At 40.5% G+C, this 22398-nt stretch overlaps 1 protein-coding gene across 5 annotated transcripts in view; it reads left to right on the top strand.

Moving 5' to 3' along the window:
• Window positions 1–22398, top strand: part of RIMS1 (regulating synaptic membrane exocytosis 1) — a 317386-nt gene that overhangs the window by 222209 nt on the left and 72779 nt on the right. Inside the window, exons 16-21 of one of the 5 annotated variants that reach the window (XM_081940589.1) lie at window positions 2096–2221; window positions 4154–4216; window positions 6657–6734; window positions 7919–8032; window positions 8515–8604; window positions 19438–19518. In XM_081940589.1, coding sequence (XP_081796715.1) covers window positions 2096–2221; window positions 4154–4216; window positions 6657–6734; window positions 7919–8032; window positions 8515–8604; window positions 19438–19518 — 552 coding nt within the window. Of the gene's footprint in view, window positions 1–1459; window positions 1601–2095; window positions 2222–4153; window positions 4217–6656; window positions 6735–7918; window positions 8033–8514; window positions 8605–19437; window positions 19519–20448; window positions 20529–22398 lie in introns of those variants that run through there. The other 4 variants (XM_081940587.1, XM_081940585.1, XM_081940586.1 and 1 more) reach the window with 4 other exon arrangements.

Raw genomic sequence — 22398 nt, forward strand, 5'->3', positions numbered from 1 at the left:
CGCCCCTGGCGACGCGACGACGCTTGCCTGCGCTCCACCAGCTCGGCTGGGAACGGAGACGTTTCCTCAGCGGAGCGGAGCGCCTGAAAGGGACGCAGGCTCAGCCTGCCAGGCTGCCACCACTCCACTGAAGACATTGCTGCGCAGAGAAACGTCTCCGTTCCCAGCCGAGCTGGTGGAGCGCAGGCAAGCGTCGTCGCGTCGCCAGGGGCGGGGCAAGACCGTACTTCCGGGTTTGGCGCCGAAAGGGAGCGCGCGATCCGGGTTTAGCGCCGAAAGGGACAAAATCCAAACTTGGCAAAGAGCCACAGTATACAAAATAATGATAAGAGGCAAAGAGCCGCATTCATTTTGGCCGGGAGCCGCATGCGGCTCGAGAGCCGCGTGTTCGCCACCCCTGCACTAAGGGCTTCCATTCCTCAAGTGCTAGATTCTTACAGAGAGAGCTAGATCAGGGTCTCACCCCAAACACATTACGTCAACAGGTGGCCGCTTTGTCTTCTGTCCTAGATGGCTCATCCCCAGAACATCTTTCTACTCACCCTTTGGTCCGGAGATTTCTCCGGGGTGCCTCGAACCTCCGACCTCCTGTTATCCACAGATACGTGACTTGGGATTTACCACGGGTCCTGGAGGCTCTCGTTTCTCCTCCATTTGAACCATTAAGGTCCACATCATTGAAATTGTTGTCTCTCAAGACTTTGTTTCTAGTGGCTATAACATCTGCCAGACGTATTTCAGACTTGGTGGCCCTGCCTGTGAGGCATGATCTGTGCATATTCCACTCAGACCGAGTTGTATTGCACCTTGATCCTAACTTCTTGTCAAAAGTCAACAGCCGGTTTCACAGGGGCCAAGAATTGACATTACCTGATCTTTGTCCATCGCCTCGCCACGAACGGAAGCGCAAATGGCACACCCTTGATGTACGCCGAGCCCTTAAAATCTATCTCGATCGCATGGCTTCGCTGTGCCATTCGGAATCTTTCTTTGTCTCCTTTCGCCAGGCATCCTTGGGAAACAAGGCTTCACCGTTGAGTCTGGGGCGGTGGATCAGAGCCTGTATTAAATTAACATATGAACTTCAGTCTTTGCAGATTCCATGGAACATTGTAGCCCATTCTACCTGGAGCGCGGCAACTACGGCAGCATGGTCTACTCAGGTGGCTGATGCAGCTTTTGGGCGCAGAGTGCTGCAACAAGTACATGTGCCTTAACAAACTTTACTCTATTGTCCCCTCCCTAGTAGACAGCCGTTTCTTTGGTACGTCCCAGTCTGGCTGCTGTTTCCACAATCATAGGAGAATGGGCATTGGTCCTTACCTGATGCGCTCATTCACTGTGATGTGGAGACAGCAGCCAGCCCCATCCTAGTGTAAATCATTCTGAACGGAATGTTTGTGCGGAGGAGAGAGTATGCATTTGGCAGTTATTTTTTTGTTTTACAATTCTCACTTGAGTCTACAGTCTACTTTGTCTAAACTGGGAGGAGTCACCAGGGCTTGATGACATCACAAGTGTAGACTCAGTCCAATTGGTTACTGGACAGAGCAACCCAGTCTGGCTGCTGTCTCCACGTCACAGAGAATGAGCGTATCAGGTAAGGACCAACGCCCATTCTCTTAATGACATAACTAGGCAACTCTTCATTCACTGTTTCCTAAACAAGATTATTCTGTCAATCGATTAATGCATTTTACTTTTTGATACCATCATGTTCTACACTGTCTTTATGCCCTCCTGTCAAGGAAGAAATTTATGTAGAGAGAGCTAGAGTTCTTGCCAAAGAGGTTGGTGCAATACCAAGGAAATACCAGAAGAATTCAGCAATTTTGCCAAGGGAATTTTTCTCTCACACATCAAGTCACTGAATTAAATATTAATATTAATTATTTGCTGTCTATAAACTCTGAGAATGTTAGTCACAACACATCAGGAAAACAAGTGGCTACGAAAAGCTATTATAATGGGCTGGATTATATGTATTTTACATTCCTAGATCAATATTCCTCTATTTGCATCAAGGTGATCAGACTTAAGAATTTTACACTTAAACATTTATATTAATTTATTTGTGCATTATTCTATAAACTAGGAGTTTAGATGAAATTCATCAAATGAGAAGATCACGTTCTCCAACTAGACACCACGATGCCTCCCGAAGCCCAGTTGACCGCAGACCCAGAGATATGGATAATCAGTATTTATCAGATCAAGAAGGGTATGTTTTTTATCTTTATATTTCTCTTAAAAGTACCAGTGGAGCTTTGAAAATTTCTAAAATAGATGAAAAAGTCCCTCACATTTATAACAACAACACAAATACCAAGTAAGTATTCAAATCTTAAGACAACATCAAGCAATCTGTTTACCCTCTTCCTTGTGGACTGTTTCCAGCTTACTGAATTTATAGTCAGTGTTTTTCCTGTCAATATCTCAAACATTTTTATGCTGTCTTTGGGTACTTGAGGGATTGCCACAGCTAAGAGGGGGTTGACTTATTCTCCGAAGCTCCTGAGGGTTGGACAAGAAGCAACAGGTGGAAACTCATTAATGAGTGATCCAATTTGGAACTAAAAAGAAATTTCCTGACAGTGAGAACAATTAACTAATTGAACAGCTTGTACCCTAACCCTAACCCTAACCCTGAACTGAACACTGCTTTGTAAGAAATGTGTTAAGAACTCTCTGAACATAAAGTGAGGTGTCTGATGCTCCGATTTGTACATTAGCAGGATGATGGCTGATGTATTTTACAAAAACAGCATTTTCTGGATAATCAGCAGCCATTTTGATAAACTGGGGGAGGACAGATTAAAAAATAAGGGAACATCGATGTCTCTCCATAGCAATCTCAGCTTTGTGGCTTGTATGTGCACATCAGTAATTTTTTATTAGAATTTGTGGGCTAAATGTGGTATGTGGTGGTACATTTGCAAATTTGACAACTATTATATCAAGGACACATCATATCTCTTCCTTTAATGGTTACCTGGGGACAAGATTGGAAGAGTAACATTTATGTATAATTTTCGGTGTGGAATTTATGGAATAGCACTATTCTTTGCTCTTCTTTGCACTACTTTGGTTTACATGTTAAATTTCATAGTTTTACTACTAAGATTATTATAATGCTATTGGATAGAATGTCAGCTGGCAGTGAATTATATGTTAGCACTTTTTGTCAATCTTATTATTCAATTTATGTTGCTGATAAGTTCTCTAAGTACATAATAGTATGATGTCACATTGATCAGACTTTTGGTACTTCAAAAATGTTTAAATTTATCTGCCTGATTAACATGGTCTTCAATAGGTTTTTATAATGTCATAGCTTTGTAAACATAAATTTTACTTGACAAAATAATTATTTTATGGGGGATTCATTTTTATTTATCCAGGTTTTTTTTTAAAAAAAGATCTTATTAGCGGGCGTGGTACATCCAATAATTATTCTCTTTGGTTGTGATTCATGGTTTCCTCTAACTTATAGCTGCTTCTAATGAAGAAACACTAGTCTGGACCAGTCCAAAATTAATGTGCAGCGCCTTTTTCTTCTTAAAGGGCTCAAATTTTACATGTAGGCATTTGCTATCAAGAACAGATGAAAACAATCTTGAAAACACAACATTAAGTGTGTTAATAAGGCATTAAATAGCTAGCAATTTTTGAGCTTCCCTAAATTCTTTGCTACTAGCAGAGATACACTTTCATGCTATATTTCTTAACTCTTTTTTGTTAAGAAAAAGAAGCATTTGGTGCTTATTTCATTACACTTGTTTACAATGTGAAATAGCAGAAATTCCTGCCAAATGTGACTTGAGAAACAAAACTCTCAAAACCGTTTTGGATGTTAAGGCTCAAAGTGTGTAAATTTAGGCTGCTTAGAAATGTGTTGGAACAAATTAGGTTTAATTGAACTAAGGCTTTATTTGTAAAAAAAATCACCTAATGGATTAAATAGTACTTTTTGCTGACATGTAAAATGAGTAGTCTAATAAATTCTTCTTTAAAGCTTATCAAAAGGACTATCTCAGTTCAGAATTTCTAGTTTATTTTGTGTTTTCATTTACATATCATGGCATAATTCATGCTATTTAATGCTTCATATTTATGTAACTGTTTCATTCATCGTCCAATCCTGTCTGTGCAGTGAGCTTCTTATGCTGCCCAGGGCAAAACGAGGAAGAAGTGCAGAGTGCCTACATACAACCAGGTAAATACAGGCATTTGGTAACTAAGCTTGCTTATAAATAGTTCTGGTGTATGTCTTTCACATCTTTTACAAATCATTCTGTTTCCCCAGAAACTAGCATTCCTGTTAGTCTTACTGCAGATGAAAGGCTGTCTAATTCTTTAGTTGTTTTTTTTAAAAAAAAATTCTTATACTGAAGCATCAGTCAATATTATTAATGAGTTTAATATATCCAAATCTATGGATCTGAGCAGCTGTTTCCTATGTTTATATATATCCTGTCATATCTAGATCAAGTAGCTTCTGTTAGGACAAATTTCGTATCTAGCAATTGATCAGTTGCAAGCACTGTAACTACAAGCAAAAAAAACAGGCCTTCAAATGTATGGCAGGGTTATTATTCTATGTTGCATTCTTTATAATTATTTGTTTAGTTTTTTTTAACTTTCTTTCAAGTTTTCTGTTTTATACATACTGATCATTTTGGATGTAAAATTAAATTATCTTAATTCATTGCAAAGCTTTATGGGCATAAGCACTCCCTTTCAGTGGTGGGATTCAAATGATTTAACAACCAGTTCTCTGCCCTAATGATTTCTTCCAACAACCAGTTCGCCAAATTGCTCAGAAAGTTAACCATCGGTTCTCCCCAAGTGGTGCAAACTGGCGGAATCCCATCACTGCTCCCCTTCATAGACATAGGAGGGGGGTTTCAACCTCATGTACAGTTCAAAGGAATATACTTAACACCTCATCCTACTGTTACAATGAACTGATGTATCCACCTTTCACCATTCTTAAATGTTTTAAGTTTATACTTCACACATGGACCCTTAGAATCTCTACCTTCCAGGTTATCCACTGGGATATTGTAACATCTCCTGTCTAAAGTCCATATGCATGCTGAAATTTAAACAACCTTATGTGTAATTTCAAATGCCCTTTCCATCACTCTTGGCAGATGGAGCTACTCTCTCCCCTAATCTCAAGTTATCCAAAATGGCAATTGTGCATTTCTGATTAAATGATTAAGATATTAAAGGGATCAAAATGATGGTCAGTAACCATGCAACATTTGACCATTGCAAGAGACTACTTAACATTTGCCATAAACTGGCTTTTATTTTGGAGATCTTGCATTTTAATATTGCTTTCTTCTTTTTGATCCATAACTGTAAATTCATTAATAAATATCTGTCTTGGTGATATTTGCAGGAAGGCAGTAATATATAATAAGGAATAGCAGTAAATGTCTTTCCCCCCAGATACTGCAGGATAAACCCTAAGTGGAAAGAAATCCTGGTAGTCCATCTTAAAAAAGAGAGAGAGAGATGTGAGAAGCAGAGTATTATAGATAAATTAATGTAATGATTATATAGTAGTAATAGAAGTGATAGATGAATAGATTGTTATTATTTTGTAAAAGATTGGTGTCCTTTTCTGAAATTAAAAATCAGATTCCTAGGTACTTCACTCTATCTGATGCAAGCCATCTTCACAATTTTATTTTATTTTATTAATGTACATACATATATACATACACACACACATACATACATACCAGAGGTGGGTTGCTGCCAGTTCGGCCCAGATTGGGTGAACCAGTAGTAGTAGCGGTGGGAGGTTCCACCCACCCACCCACTTCCGTGCATGTGTAGAACTGTTATGTGCAAGCGTATGTGGGAGTGTGCCTGAACCGGTAGTAAGAAAATTAGCAACCCACCACTAATACATGTATACATACATACATACATACATATATACAAAATAAACTTGAGAACTATGCTAAAATATGGGCAATTGAAGAATAAATTGTTCTCCTGAACAATTCAATGTGAGTTGCTATTTCTTGTCTTTTCTTTGATGCAGTACAACTTAAGCAGACACAAGTTAAACTTTATTAATTACATTGGCAAGTATTGTTAAATTTTATTTATTTATTTATCTATTAAACAAATTTATGGAGCTGTCCAATTCACATACAGTGATTCTAGGCTAGTATATAGCATTAGAAATCCAGTTACAAATGTACAATTAACCGGCACGCCGCCCCATGGTGGCAACAATAGCGTCAGACAAATCACTTGATTGGCTCTGAATAGGTTCCCCAAGCCTGCTGACAAAAACATGTCTTCAAGGACTTGAGGAAAAGCAACACAATAGGGGTCAATCTTATCTCTGGGAAGAGGAGGATGTTGCCAAAGGAGGATGCCACCACAGAGAAGGCCCTTTTTTTCTAGGTCCCACCAGATGTACTTCCATGATAGTTGGGACCACAACATTCCTGTTGCAATGGGCCAGGTAGATATAATTATAATACTTGCCAACCGACAGCAAATGGCTTACATGAATGTTTTGCTGCATCATTATTTACTATTTCGTCTAGTGCTGTTTTCATATCTGCTTATATATTTTTGTTTCTTGCATGGCTCTTTCCCCCTTCTTTTCTGTCATATTCAAGAAATTCTGTTAGGCACTATAAATCACTACCTCCCAAGATGCCTTTATTTGAGAATGGCACTTACTGGAATCTTTACAGGTAAGAAATCTGTTGCTGTCATGAACATGAAAGTTCACACATAGAATTCCAGAGAAAAAAGGAGATTTAAAAAAAAATGAACTTGTCAATCAGCCTCTCTATCTCAACATATAACCACACACCCACACCTTCTTTGAAATGCCTTATAGGTTGCAGTATCCAGCTTCTTTGGCTGATCTATAGAAGCTTATGGAGGATTAATCCTCATAAAATCTTGGATGGGAGATTATCATGAAAAAGCAGGCTTCTATACAGGCAGTCCTCAACTTACTGCCATTGGTTCAGCGAACATTCAAAATGACTACATAACTAAAAAAAAATGTGACTTTTGACCATTCCTCACAAGGACTGTCACAGTATCCCTGCAGTTATATGATTGCAATTCAGATTCGTGGCAATCAGCATATATTTATGACAGTTGTTAATGTTGTACACCGCCCTGAGTCCTTTGGGAGAAGGGTGGCATATAAACCCAATAAAACAAACAAACAAACAAACAAACAGTTACAAAGTCCTGGGTCATGCAATTGCCATTTGCAACCTTCCCAGATAGCTTCCAACAAGCAAAGTCAATGGGGAAAGCTGGCTTGCTTAATAACTGCTGCAAAAAAGGTCATAAACTGGATCACGGTCATTTTATGCCTGGCATCACTTTGTGACCCAATTTAAGTCACTTGCACTATACACAGAAATTTTTTAAAAAACCAAAAGAAGTTACGACAAACCACATCCATAATGTCAATAAAACTACTTGAATGTGTCTATTATATCATCATGAATAACTTATAACTTACGTTTGTCTTAGCTTGTTAGATAACAGTAGAGCTCACTGTGTAGCAAAGTAGTTTGATCCAACTTTAACTAACTCCATTTAAGTTATTTGCCAGTGTAAAGTATTCATTGCACAGCTGAATGAGTTTGCACCTGGAATCTATAAACACATTCATACTTATACAGCTCTATCTCCTATTGAATAGAATGGGCTACTTTCTTAGGATATTCCTAGAACTATTTATCATCACACCCGTTTTCTTTCCTGAATCTCTGATACTTATACCACACTGATGTTTTCGATATTTTAATTTTGTATATATTTTCTTTTTTTTTTTCTTCCTGTGTGATTTGCATTCATTGTGAAACTTCCTTTTTTTTTTCTTTTTCATGAATTATTTTGAATTGTGAAGCTCAACCCTGCCTGCATATATTAAGGCCAAATCAGTGCTTAGTCAGGATAATTCGCTTCACCCTAATTGCCTTAACTCACGTGTATCGAGATTTACAGGAGGACTGTTGGTTAGGTAAGGTTTCAGACAAAGCATCTTTCCCTATATTAATTTATTTAGAATAATTGTTTTCATGGTAGAGTATCCTTTTCTTTCAAACCAATGGAATCCCATCATTTTGTGTTCTGTTTTCCTTCAAAGAAATAATGATACAGATATATTTATTTTCATATTTTCTTTCCAATTTTATATTGGTATTCATTATCCACTGCTGAGCTGTACTCTTGCTTGTGAAAGCCAACAGACTGACTTCATAGGATAAGACTGCAGTATATGATACCATTTTATGCAACCAAATTTAGTTGTTGTTTTTATATATTTTTGGACAATCTTCTTGCCATGTTTCATCCAACCTGTTCCATTGTAGCTCCATTACTTTATTGTGACTTAACATCTTGTGTAGAAAGAACATTACTTTGATTTAATATCTAACATGCTATTCCTTTCTTTGTTTTCTTTTTGTTTTTCTTCTCTTTCTCTTCCATTGGATGCATTAGTGAACTGCAGCCCTCGCTTGACAGGGCTAGAAGTGCTAGTACTAACTGCTTGAAGCCTGATACTAGTTTGCATTCACCAGAACAAGAAAGGTATAAAAGAAAGACTTCTCAACATTGTGTCATTTGTGCTGGTGATCATTATTACCTTTGTTGCTTTTTCCATATCAGCTTTATATTTGCTTCACTGATACAAGACATGCCTGTTTCTATATACGTGAATATCTGTTCAGTCAACAGTCATAGATGCCATGCTTCTAACATGTTTTGACATGATTATAACAGCATCCAGCATTTTCAACCCTTGGTCACAGTTCTTTTTCACTCACATTCTGGTTTGGTTTAGCTTGGTTTGAATGTGTGTCATCGTTCTTTGCAAAAGTCCTCCGTATGCTGATAACAACACTTCGTTCACAATTGAGATAGTTTAACTGAACACTGCTGCTTTTGTTATTTGTCCATCTGGTGAAGTGGGAACTGCTCCATGGAGATTTGGGTAACAATAAATTTGCATATATGCAAAATGTCAGAAATTTGTTTTCCCTTGACTGACAACATTCAGAAATTTAATTCAATGGTTATAGATATTGCTATTCAGCAAATTGTCTAGTAAAAATTTGAATCAGGATGAAAATATACTTAGAAAATGGGAGTGGGGATCCAATGCTTGTGGCCCTTTCAACTGTTTGTCAACAAAATTCTAGTTTGTACTGGAACCAGAGGAAGGAAACGTATTGGCACCTAAAGCTACGCTTTGGTTTGCTAATTTTTTGTTACGCTGCTTCCCATTTTTAATGTTGATACACTGAATGTACAAAATGTTCGAATGTAAAAAAGAAGAGAAAATCTATTTCATATATCAGAGGTTTTGGCAAGCACTTAGAAAAGCTGGATTTAATGATAAAATAGCAATATAAAAATGTAATGAATAAATACATTTATTTTCTTAAATTTAATAAACAAGGTATTATAATAAATAATTCTTATTTTAATTAAATTATAGTTTATTTTATTTATTTTATTTTACATTTTATTTCAGCAATTATAGAACACTTAAATGATGCTTGCCAAAAGCTAATAAGATAAGGGCATGAGCAATGAGCTCAACGCATTCGTCCTGTCCTTGGATTAATATCTTATAGAAAACCTGATGACATAAACCTGTTCACATTTCTCTCTTTTTCTGAAAGATGTAGTTACTAATTTCAAGACTAGACAACTCTGAAATTTATGTTTTAATTTTTTACATATCTTATTGTGAAGAAACCAGATCACAGAAGTATCTCTCAAAAATAGGAAATGAGAATTCCTATTAATCTTGTTCTGCACAGGTGTATATTTTTGCCCTACATTTCTAGATCAGTGGTTCTTAAACTGTTTGACTCAATTATCCCTTTTGCCAGTTTCAAATAATGTCATTATCTCCATATAGAAAGAAACAGGCTCTGTTATATTACACAAGCATTTCTGCAATGGCAACCTAAAATGAATCCTCAATTTACAAACAAGCAATTATAAATTATTCCATTGCGCTCCAAAATACACAAATTACCTTCAGTTTAAGAACTGCTGATCTAGATGATATGATTTGACAAATTAGGGGTACTGCACTACAAAAAAAGAAGTTAGTTGTTTTGCACGCATATAACAGTAAATATAATGTGTTCACAAATCACATGAAATAATGTTTATTAGTTTTATTCAGTAGAAGACTTTGCATGGAATCAAAGTCAATGAAAGAATGTTCACATTGCTCTTTTAAAATATCTATATTGTTTTCATTATTTTTCACTATAGTTTTGAATATGTCTGTGACATCATAGAATCCCTGAGATGCTCTTGCATATAATTTATAAGCTTTATTCAAATAGATAACATGGAAAGGAAATATAAGTTGTACAACAACAAGAAGAACTTTTATTTTATTCAATCAAATTCAAATCAAATTTTATTTGATTAGCCGCACCCTCTCCAGAAGGACTCGGGGCGGCGTACAATTAAAACACATAAAAATATACAAATATAACAATACATAAACAAATAATAATAATAAATAATAATAAATATTTATTTCTTAGCCGCACCCTCTCCCGAAGGACTCGGGGCGGTGTACAATAAAACATAGGAAATAAATATATAAACAAACATACATATAACAAGAACGTATACCAAGACATATACATATACAAGGAGGAGGTGAGCTGATGAATAAAAAACAATTAAAAACACAATGTTTAAAAACCCCTAAATAATTTAATACAATTAAAATACCCCAAATAAAAAACCCGTCAGGAGCGATATAGTTGGATCAAAGTTGAGCCAGGCCAGCTACTTGAAATAGGTGGGTCTTGAGCTTTACATGAAAGGAGCGGAGGTCAGAGGTATTCCTAATATCCGGGGGGAGGTCATTCCACAGGGCTGGGCCCGCCACAGAGAAGGCTCTACTCCTAGGCGCCGCCCCCCAGCACTGCCTGGTGGACGGCACCTGGAGGAGACCCTCTCTGTGCGAGCGGATTGGTCGCAGGGATGTATGGGGCAGAATACGATCCCGCAAGTAACTAGGTCCTGAGCCATGGAGCGCTTTGAAGATCGTTATCAAAACCTTGAAACGCACCCGATAGACCACAGGAAGCCAGTGCAGCTCGCGCAGGAACGGTGTCACATGGGAGTACCTAGTACTCCCCATAATTACCCGCGCGGCTGCGTTCTGGACCAACTGTAGCCTCCGGGTGCATTTCAAGGGAAGCCCCATGTAGAGAGCGTTACAGTAGTCCAAGCGAGACGTCACCAGCGCATGAGTGACCATGCGTAATGCGTCCCGGTCCAGTAGGGGGCGCAATTGGCGCACCAGGCGAACCTGGTGGAACGCCCCCCTTGCCACGGCTGTCACATGGTCATCCATGGACAGCCGGGCATCCAGGAGGATGCCCAAATTGCGCGCCCGCTCCACAGGGGCGAGTTGGATGCCCCCGAAGGCCAATGATGAAATTAATTGGCTGAACCGGGGAGCTGGTACCCACAGCCACTCCGTCTTGGAGGGGTTGAGTTTGAGTCGGTTGCCATCCATCCAGACCCATACGGCTTCCACACACCGGGACATCACTTCGACGGCCTCGTTGGGGTGGTTCGGGGTGGAAAAGTACAGCTGAGTATCATCAGCGTACAGATGATATCCCACCCCGAAACCACGGATGATCTCACCCAGCGGCTTCATATATGTGTTGAACAGGAGTGGCGAGAGGACCGACCCCTGTGGCACCCCACAAGTAAGGGGGCGTAGGGTCGACCTCTCCTCCCCTGCCAACACACGCTGCGTCCGGCCAGAAAGGTAGGAGCCGAACCACCGCAAAACGGTGCCCCGGACCCCCAACCCCTCCAGCCGGTGCAGCAGGATACCATGGTCGATGGTATCAAAAGCCGCCGAGAGGTCTAATAGGACCAGGATAGAGGAGCAACCTCTATCTCTGGCCCTCCAGAGATCATCCACCAACGCGACCAAGGCCGTCTCCGTGCTGTGACCGGGGCGGAAGCCGGACTGGCGCGGGTCTAGATAATCATTTTCCTCCAGATGTCGTGGAAACTGGTAAGCCACCACACTCTCTACAACCTTCGCCAAAAAGGGAAGGTTGGAGACAGGACGATAATTGGCCAGCTCCAGAGGGTCCAGGGAAGGCTTCTTGAGCAAGGGTCTCACCACCGCCTCTTTCAAGGCGGCCGGGAGAGACCCCTCGCTCAACGAAGCGTTCACTAGGCCCAGGAGACAGTCTCGTGTAACCTCCCAGGATGCCAGTACAAGCCAGGAGGGGCACGGGTCCAATAAACATGTGGTGGGTCGCAGTCGTCCACGCATTCTGTCCAAATCCTCAATGGCAACCAAGTCAAACTCCTCCCAGGTCGATTCCTCAAGACTCGCCACGGACGTCTCCATTGAACCACTGACAGGGACCCAATCCTTCCGGATTTGAGCGATTTTATCCTGCAGATATTTCCCAAATTCCTCTGCTCTGCCCTGTAAAGGGGCCTCCTGCGGCCTCTGAAACAAGAGGGAATGGGACACCCGAAACAGGGCGGCAGGGCGGTTCTCTGCGGATGCAATGAGAGTGGCACAATATTGGTGTTTGGCCACTCTCAATGCCACAAGGTACGTCCTTAAATGGGCTCGTGCCTGTGTTCGATCAAATTCGGAACGGGAGGATCTCCAACGACTCTCTAGGCGTCTCTTGCGGCATTTCATCACCCTTAGCTCCTCGGTAAACCAAGGGGCCAGGGTGGATCGTTGCCGCCGGAGAGGCCGCAAAGGCGCCACCCGGTTCAAGGCCCCGGTAGTCACATTATTCCACGCGACCACCAGGTCCTCTACCTGGGGGCGGGTCGGGGTTACAGGTGGTGGCCCAAGCTCCGTCTGGAACCTATCCGGTTCCATCAGGCGCCTGGGGCGGAACCATCTAATGCTTTCCGGTTCCGCCTCCCCGCAGCGGGAGGTAGCACCAGGGAAGTCAAGACGAAGGAGTGAGTCATCTGACCATGACAGGGGAGTGATGGTTAAATCCCCTCCTCCCAGATCACTCAACCACTGGCCAGAGACAAAAACAAGGTCCAGGGTGTGACCTCCCTCGTGTGTCGGGCCCTGAATCAATTGGGTCAGGTCCATGGCTGTCATGGAAGCCATGAACTCCCGAACCCCCTCTGATGCTTCTCCCATCGATGGTAGGTTAAAATCCCCCATCACTAAAAGTTTGGGGGTCTCAACCGCCACCGATGCGATCAGCTCGAGGAGTTCAGGCAGGGCCGCTGATGTATAGCGAGGAGCCAGGTATACTATCAGCAGGCCCAACTGTCTCCCAGGGCATGTGCAAGGAGGAGGTAAACAAATGAATAAAATAGCATTAAAATTTCAATTTAAAATCCCTCAATTACAATACAAAATACACAATTAAAAAACCCGTCAGGAGCGATATGATAAAACTATAGTTGAGCCAGGCCAGCTACTTGGAATAATCTGACCATATAAAAAAACTATGAAGCCAATACAGAAAACACAGTAGTACTTATTCAAAATGAATAATCACCTCTACGGGTAATCCAATCTATTTTAGGTAGTTTGTCCACTGCAAAATAACTTTTATATAAAAATTGCAGTCTTAACTAGTCAAATGCTGATTCATTCCCTGAAAGATATAAGACAATTTCTCCTGTGTATCCTGATATTTATATTTTTTTAGTTTTTAAATAAGATAAAAATAAACCAGCATTTCTGCAGAATATAGTTTGCAATCAAAGAGGATGTTTGCAATGCCTTCAATATCAATAGGTTTAGAAACATATTTTTATTATAAATAAAAGATGGCTGCAGACATTTCCCATAATGTATTGTCTCTAACAATTAAGATTGATAGCTCAGCATATAGCATCTTGGATTCAAATCCATGTCCTATCTTGACATTTTCATTGGAATAATGGGAACTGTCCTTATTTTTTCCACAATCAACTCGAAGTGGTTTTTTTATAATCTTTACATTTTTGTCGGGAAAACTTTAGCCAACATACTTGTTAAACACCGATCACATTATCCTTAGTAATTCCAAATAACTGATAAATAAAACTATTTCACTTTAAAAATCGAAACAGAGAGGAAAATGTCATAATTCAGGTATTTGTATGTAGTTTTGTTCTAACATGTTATGTTATATGTAGTAGCTAAAATTCATATATCGAGTTTGTTTTGTTTTGTTTTTTTGTTTTTATTGGATTTATTTTAATTTTAGTTAGTTTTAAATATCTGTTAATAGGTTCCTTGAATAGTTGTACTGCTGAAGTGTGATTTTATAGAAATGACCCATACTTTTGTGAGCATCTTTCCATTTTCTGCCCAGTGCTTTAAATAAGGAACTTTATCCAAATGGGAATAAATTATTCAGGGTTATGCCTCTCTTAGAGGGCCAGGAGTTAGACTCCAATATATCAGATCCGGAGCAGGTGGACCTCCGTCAGTGGACCAGACGAGCCGCCAACAGCGAGTCTTGAGAGACCATTCTGGGAGGAGTTTGACTCTGTTGCCCCCGAGGATTTGGACAGGTTGCGTGGACGGCTGCGACCCACCACATGTTTAACGGACCCGTGCCCCTCCTGGCTGGTACTGGCAGCCTGGGAGGTGACACGAGGCTGGCTCCTGGGCCTGGTGAACGCCTCATTGGGTGAGGGATACTTACCAACCGCCTTGAAAGAGGCGGTGGTGAGACCCTTGCTCAAGAGACCTTCGCTCGACCCAATGGAGCTAGCTAATTATCGTCCAGTCTCCAACCTCCCCTTCTTGGCGAAGGTTGTTGAGAATGTGGTGGCGCAGCAATTTCCACGACACCTAGACGAATCCGACTATCTAGACCCACGCCAGTCCGGCTTCCGACCCGGGCACAACACTGAGACAGCCTTGGTCGCGTTGGTTGATGATCTCTGGAGGGCCAGAGATAGGGGTTGTTCCTCTATCCTGGTCCTATTAGACCTCTCGGCGGCTTTTGATACCATCGACCATGGTATCCTATTGTGCCGGTTGGAGGGGATGGGAGTCGGAGGCACCGTTTTGCGGTGGTTCGGCTCCTACCTCTCCGACCGGAAGCAATGTGTGTTGACAGGGGGGCAGAGGTCGTCCCTGAGGCCACTCACTTGTGGGGTGCCACAGGGGTCGGTCCTCTCGCCTCTCCTGTTCAACGCATATGTGAAGCCGCTGGGTGAGATCATCCGTGGTTTTGGGGTTGAGTACCATCTCTACGCTGATGATACTCAGCTGTACATTTCAACCCCAAACCACCCCAACGAGGCTGTCGAAGTGATGTCCCGGTGTTTGGAAGCCGTCGGGGTCTGGATGGGGGACAACAGACTCAAACTCAACCCATCCAAGACCGAGTGGCTGTGGGTACCGGCACCTTGGTTCAGCCAGCTGACTCCATCGCTGGCCATAGGGGGCGAACAACTGTCCCCCGTGGAGCGGGCGCGCAATTTGGGCGTCCTCCTCGATGCCCGGCTGTCAATGGAGGACCATGTGGCAGCCGTGGCAAGGGGGGCGTTCCACCAGGTTCGCCTGGTGCGCCAATTGCGCCCCCTACTGGACCGGAGTGCCCTGCGCATGGTCACTCATGCGCTGGTGACGTCTCGCCTGGACTACTGCAATGCCCTCTACATGGGGCTTCCCTTGGGACGCATCCGGAGACTGCAGCTAGTTCAGAACGCAGCCGCGCGGGTTATTATGGGAAGTACACGTTACTCCCACGTAACACCTCTCCTGCGCGAGCTGCACTGGCTACCTGTGGCCTTTCGGGTGCGTTTCAAGGTATTGATCACCATCTTTAAAGCGCTCCATGGCATAGGACCTAGTTATCTGCAGGATCGCATCCTACCACACATGTCCCTGCGACCTATCCGCTCACACAGGGAGGGGCTCCTCCTGGTGCCGTCTGCTAGGCAATGCCAGCGGGCGACACCTAGGAGTAGATCCTTCTCTGTGATGGGCCCAACCCTCTGGAATGACCTCCCCCCAGACATTTGAACTACCACCGACCTCCGCTCCTTCCAGCAAAAGTTAAAGACTCACCTATTTCAATCAGCTGGCCTGGCACTTTCTTAGTTTTACCTCCCGGGGATTTATTCTATTTTAAATTGGGTTTGGGGTTTTAATTGTGATGTTTTTAGGATTAGAATATATTTATTTCTTAGTACAGCCTATCTCCCCCTCCAAATGTATCTTAAATGTATTTTATTATTATGACTGGTTTTATTTGTATTGACTGTACACCGCCCCGAGTCCCTTTCTGGGAGAGGGGCGGTCTAAAAATCTAAGAAATAATAAATAAGAAATAAATACTGTAAACCAGCCAGTGTGACATACAGTGGTTATCCATTCTAATTATGTATTCCACCTACAACCTCTTGCTTTGATAATCAGGCACTGAGTGCTGATAGACTTCGCATCAAGGTTGACCATTGTCTTTCCAAATTTCTCCAGTTGTTTGATGTGTCATCAGTGCAGAATTCGGAACTTACATCCAAAGAGGAGGGAAGGGATAACCATAATTTTGTAGACTTTTAGCTCTGTGGAAATATGGTTGTTGTGTTGACTGAGAACTCTAGTATGCAGTTGACCTAATGCCTGGCTGGCCTCCTGAAGGAGCCTCCTGAAAGCTCCAGAGAGCGAAAAACGGCCCTACGAGGAAACTGTAAGTCCGTTCCCAAACTTCTGGTTTGCCCGTAGGGCCAGTTTTTCATGCTCCGGAGACTTCAGGGAAGCTCCTCAAACCTCCGTGGAGGGGGGAGGCTGTTCTTGCCCTCCCCAGACTCCTAGAAAGTCTCTGAAGCCTGGGGAGGGTGAAAAAAGAGCGCCAAAAGTGGGAGGACTGCTGGTCGTGCGCACATGCATGCAGAGGGGGTGAAGCATGCGCATGTGTAGCACGCCCACGCACGACCCCCCCCTGAGCTCTCCCTGCTTTTGGCACACAAGCCAAAAAGGTTCTCCATCACTGCCATAGAGCCTTAAATATCCCATACAAGGCCAGGAGTTATGAACATGGGGAAAACGTTAAGGAAATGTTTATTTCAGGAAGTGTTTTATATAATTTAAAAGATCTACTTGCCTATCGTGCAGAATCGCATGGGCTGACAGTAGCAATTTATTTCACATAATTTATTTTGGGAGCAGCACTGATCTTCAACTGTGTTTGGCCTTTTGGCCTGACATCTGGAAATTGGAATCAGCTAATATTATGACTGAAGGGTATTAAGCCATTTCTTTTAGCATGATTGCACAACAGCATATATAATTTCATTCAATTTATAAACTTGTCTTGGTTTTAGGATGCAGAAACCATATTTAGTAAAGTTGCATTCTTATAAATGTGTATAAAATGTTGGTACTGGTAGGGAGCCTTGTTAAAGGCCTTATCTATTGCCATATATATGGCCTTGGCCTGTTCAGACGGCAGCAAGCACTTGCCTGAACAAACTCAATCCGTTCCTGGCTTTGTTCCATGCCCTTCCAAATATCTAGTAGAGCGTCCTTGTCTCCCATGAGAAAGAATATTATTTTGGCTACTCATCTCCCCCCCCCAGCTATCTCTACCTCCCCCCTTACGTTCCCACAACTCCAGCTGGCCTCGCTGTGGCAGCCCTGAAGATGCTTGCAAAATGGCTTCAGGGCTGACAGCATCATTATCTTCAAGTAGTATTGATGATACATATCATGTTTCAGAGTACAGTGCCATAGTTTCAGAATACTTTAGGAGACCACAACTAGAGAGATGTTACAATTCTAAAGCAGAGAACTCCCAATTTTATTTCAATTCTGTTTCTTCTGTTAAGGCCCACTTTCAATTTTTCCCTATTAATATAGTTTACTGTGGCTTCCCACTCCAGAAGACAGCTTACAAAATGCACAAAACGAGCAGTACAATTAATATCCATATAAAAAGAGCCTAGACCCGTGGTTGCCAACGTGGGGCCCACGCTCCAAAGGGGGGCAATTTGATTTTTAATGGGGGCAATTTGAACCTTGTTTAAACCAAGTTAATGGCTTTTTAGGCTTCCTCCATATGAGTAGAGTTCACTTTTTGAGTAAAGTAAGAATTATATGTCAATCCGTAAAACTATGTCTAAATGCATGGCATCCTATGTATTAATTGTGTATAGTACATTCCACAGCAGTGAAACATTTTGTGTGATATCACATTTTAACACAGTATAATGCATGCTTGCAAATGATTGTTTTTTTATTTTTATTATTTTATTATACAAAATATCAGCATATTAAGGGCTTTGGGTGCACTGGTGCCTATATACAGCTTTAACATTTGGCTTACAGGAAAACCTGACGCTTCTTAACAGCCTTTTAAAGTATCTTGAAAATTTTACTAATATGCTAACTCCCCTGATATAACCTGCTTTTTTTCATAACACTTTTTGGTCAAAACTCGAAAGTACCTCAAAAAAAAAAAAAAGGATAGCAAACAATGCGGACAGTTTGCGGTTTGCTGAAATCTTATATTGCAAACAGAACAGATAGTCCAGTAGTTTTAGAATAATTAGAACAATTTTGCATTTTTCCACAACTGTTAATCAAATAACTGTTTCCACTTATTTGATTAACTAAACAAGCAAAAAGCTTATGATTACCCAAAATAGAGGAATATCAGTAGTAACATATCCTTTCTGTTTTAAACTATTAAATTTTAACAAGAATGAATATTTTATTGTAAAATACACAGACATTTGAAATGCAGATGTTTGGTCCATTAGTCATCTTAATGATCTAAATGGCATATCAATTTGAAAAATGTACTTTATACCAGTACTTTGCATGTTTTGAAAAGGATTCAGAAATGGTGCTTTGGAATGTGAGTTCAAGCACAAGTCCAATACCTCTTTAGGGAAAACTTGCATGGAAGCCTGAAAAATAGATCGCTGCTTTAAAGAATTGCTGGGATCGTGCTTGCTCTCTTCTGCATTACTTTCAAAGCACGCAGAGTTGCATTGCATAATGTAGTATAATGTGAAAAATAAATTATCAAAAGATTAGGGTCTGTAACCAGTAGATTATGAGCATGCCAGAAAATGCACCTCCTTAGAGTCAAAAGCTTGGGATTGGAACCCAGATAGATAGCTAAAACTGCATTTGAAACCAAATTAAATTCTGCACAACATTGCTAGTTGACTGCTAATCCCCCCCCCCCCCCAAATTCAGTATAGTTTGCAAATGTGTCTGAAACTTCAATGAAAGTAACAGGTTAATATAAATCCAGACAAAAGTTCTATAGGTTGAACATGATTTAGACAAAATAGATTAATTTTTCTTGAGGTACTTTGTAGTATTTTCGTGTTTTTTAAAAATGACATTGTTCACTAAATGTTATGTTTTTCTTCCTATTTTATTCAATGAACAAACAGAAATAGATGGTCCCCCTCACTAGATAGAAGACCCACTAGTCCCCGGATTCATATCCAACATGCACCTCCGGAGGATGACAGGTACTAGTCAGCTCCTCCTAGCTGAAAAGTAGATTGCTGAATCGTGCACATTGAGTAGGAACAGCGTGTGTTTAAAGTCTCAGTTTCCACGAATCCAAATTTGAAATTTTATGAGAGGTTATCCTTGAACTTCATTTAGTGATTATAAAGCAACTTTTCAGACCGTGCCAGTCACATGTTGAGCTGCATATTTTGTAATGAAATCAACTCTTAGTTGGTTATCACCGGAAAAGTAAAATTGAGAAAATGGTTATGATTTGTTTAGGCCCTCCTATGTATCAACATAGATTAAATAAGTCAATATTTGGGACCTTGAGCAAGAGGGATAGTATATATAAGGGAAATGAGGAAGAGGAGTGATAAAGAAGTCAGAATTTTTAGTTAATGAGGAATAGATTTCCCTTACACTTTGAGATTAAACATACATTTGAGCTATGTAGTAGAGCAAATTTTGCTCCTTTAGTTTCTTATGATTCTTCACAATAGTTGCAGCCTACTCTGTAGCAAGAGCATCACCACAATGATGCTTTAATGTTGTACTTTATAATACATTGAAAGAGAAATCTCATGCATATCTTAGTCCCACTGAATTCTACGAGGTTTGTGCCCCAATAATTAGACATAAAGCTGATCCCCTAAGCTACTGTACAGGTCAACGTATTCGGAATAAACTAATTTAGTACTGAGATGTACATCTATGTAAAAATCCTTGGATTACATTGTAATATGTGGAATTCAGCCTCTCTCTACAAGGGATTGTAGCTCTGGAAAGTTTGGCATGTTGAACCTCAGTGAAATCAGTGATTTAAGGCTTCCTAACATCAGGCCAAATTATATATACCCTATCTTTATGGCTCATAATTCAATTCACAACTGTGAGTTTGTGTAATGGCATATTTATAATTTTTTTCTTTATAAATTTTTTGGTGGCAGACATTCTGAACAAGGCAACTGCTAAGTCCAGTGCTTTGGATTTCTCTTTATATGCTGATTGGCCAAATGTGATATATGTAAATATCATCTATTTATTTTTTGTTGTTGTATTATGATTTTATTCTTTGAATCTTGATGCTGCATCATTCTTGGATAATAAACATTTTTAATGTGTATTTTCTCTTATCTCTTTGCTACAAATTATTACTTGACTGCATTTTTATAGCCCAAATCTGACAATTCACATTATAAGTGATAGCATTTATCAACCTCTGTCATCAGCACATCCTTGTGCCAATAAATATGGTCTAAATGATTTGAGGATTCTCAGAAACAGATTTCTGTGTATATGCAAGAAGAAGAGCAAAGGGAAGTCTTGTTGAATGAAAGAGGCGTTGTCCCTTTCCAGATGTATTTGAGATTGCTATTCCCAGAAAATATATTCATTGTGTACCTCTGTTTCTGGGTATTATTAATTGTAGTAAGCCTTTGTTTAACTCTCCATGAAACATAAGCAAGGCAGTTTCTTTTATACACAAGTATTATTTAATAAAATTACATTTAAATAATATCTACCTGAATTAAAAATATAAAGTCTTTACTGTCTCAAATTAATCTCTGGAATATTTTCATTATCCAAATACTGCAGGCATTCAAATGTCAAATACTATTTTTTTTATAAATCCTAAGAAGGCCTCTTTTCTTATTAAAAATGGTCAGTGTAGAAGTGGACAAAGATTTGTGTTACAGATAAAATAATTTTTGTGGAAATTTTTGTGTTCACTCATTTTGCCAAAGTTAACCACCTTTTTCAAGCATTTCATTCAATGTCAAAGCATCATAATTTCAGTTAGTTTTTGAGAAGCAAAACAGGATAAAATTAATAGGCTTAGGAGTATGTGTGGCAGAGTTTAAAAACCCAAACCCAAAATTAAAGTGTTCAGTTCTGATATAGGTCAGGTTATACACTGTGGGAAAAATACTAGCTGTGCCCTTAATTAACAACTAGGTAGAGAAAAGGAGCTTACTTTCTTCTTATATGTTGAATGATAACTTTTTTTACATGCTATAATCCTATCATGGATCAACCAGGATTTTTGTAACAGTTGAAAAAATATTTGCTTATAAGAACCTGTATAGAAAGTAAATATCCATACTTCAATCCAAACTCCAAGAATGTTTTCTTTTCAGCTGTTGATCTACAAAGGAAGCATTGGGGTCCATTGTTTAGAATTTTTCTGTGTGTGTATATAACAACTTAGAACCATGATGGCGAACCTATGGCATGCGTGCCAGAGGTGCCATGCAGAGCCCTCTCTGTGGGCACGCACACCATCACCAGCTGCTCTTCTGGTTTGTGGTGTGTGCATGCGTGTTGGCCAACTGACTTTTGCACATGCCAGAGTCTCAGAAACTCGAAGACCAGCTGGCCGGTGCACATGCATATGCCAGCCACCTAATGTTTGGGTTTCTGGCGCTCCGGCGTGCGTGAACACCATCTGGACAGCACACATGCATGTGCCAGAAACCAGGAGACCAAGTAGCCAGCACGTACATGTACCAGCCGGCTGGTCTTCGGGTTTCTGCGGTTCTGACACGCATGCACATTTTGGGCACTCAGTGCCATAAAGGTTCGCCATCACTGACTTAAAATATGTATCTCAGCCTAGAATAACTACCCCCAAAAAATGCTCAGTACTATCTTGCAAATTGTAAACCAACCTTTGCTCTCCTCTGCAAAATAAATGCACACTATTGTTTCTATGAAATTTGTATTGGTAAAATAAATTATTTTTGTGGCAACATAAGAGAAAAATCAGAACAAATACATAGATTTTTAAAAGCCCCTCACAAAAACACACTCGTGTGCAGCTCTTGAGAGAGCATTCTCTGACAGGGATGGGGAGATGTCAGTAGATTATGTAATGTTTTGGAAATGATTTGGAA

The sequence above is a fragment of the Natrix helvetica genome (genome assembly GCF_964273705.1).
Source record: "Natrix helvetica genome assembly, chromosome: 2".
Lineage (NCBI taxonomy): Eukaryota > Metazoa > Chordata > Lepidosauria > Squamata > Natricidae > Natrix > Natrix helvetica.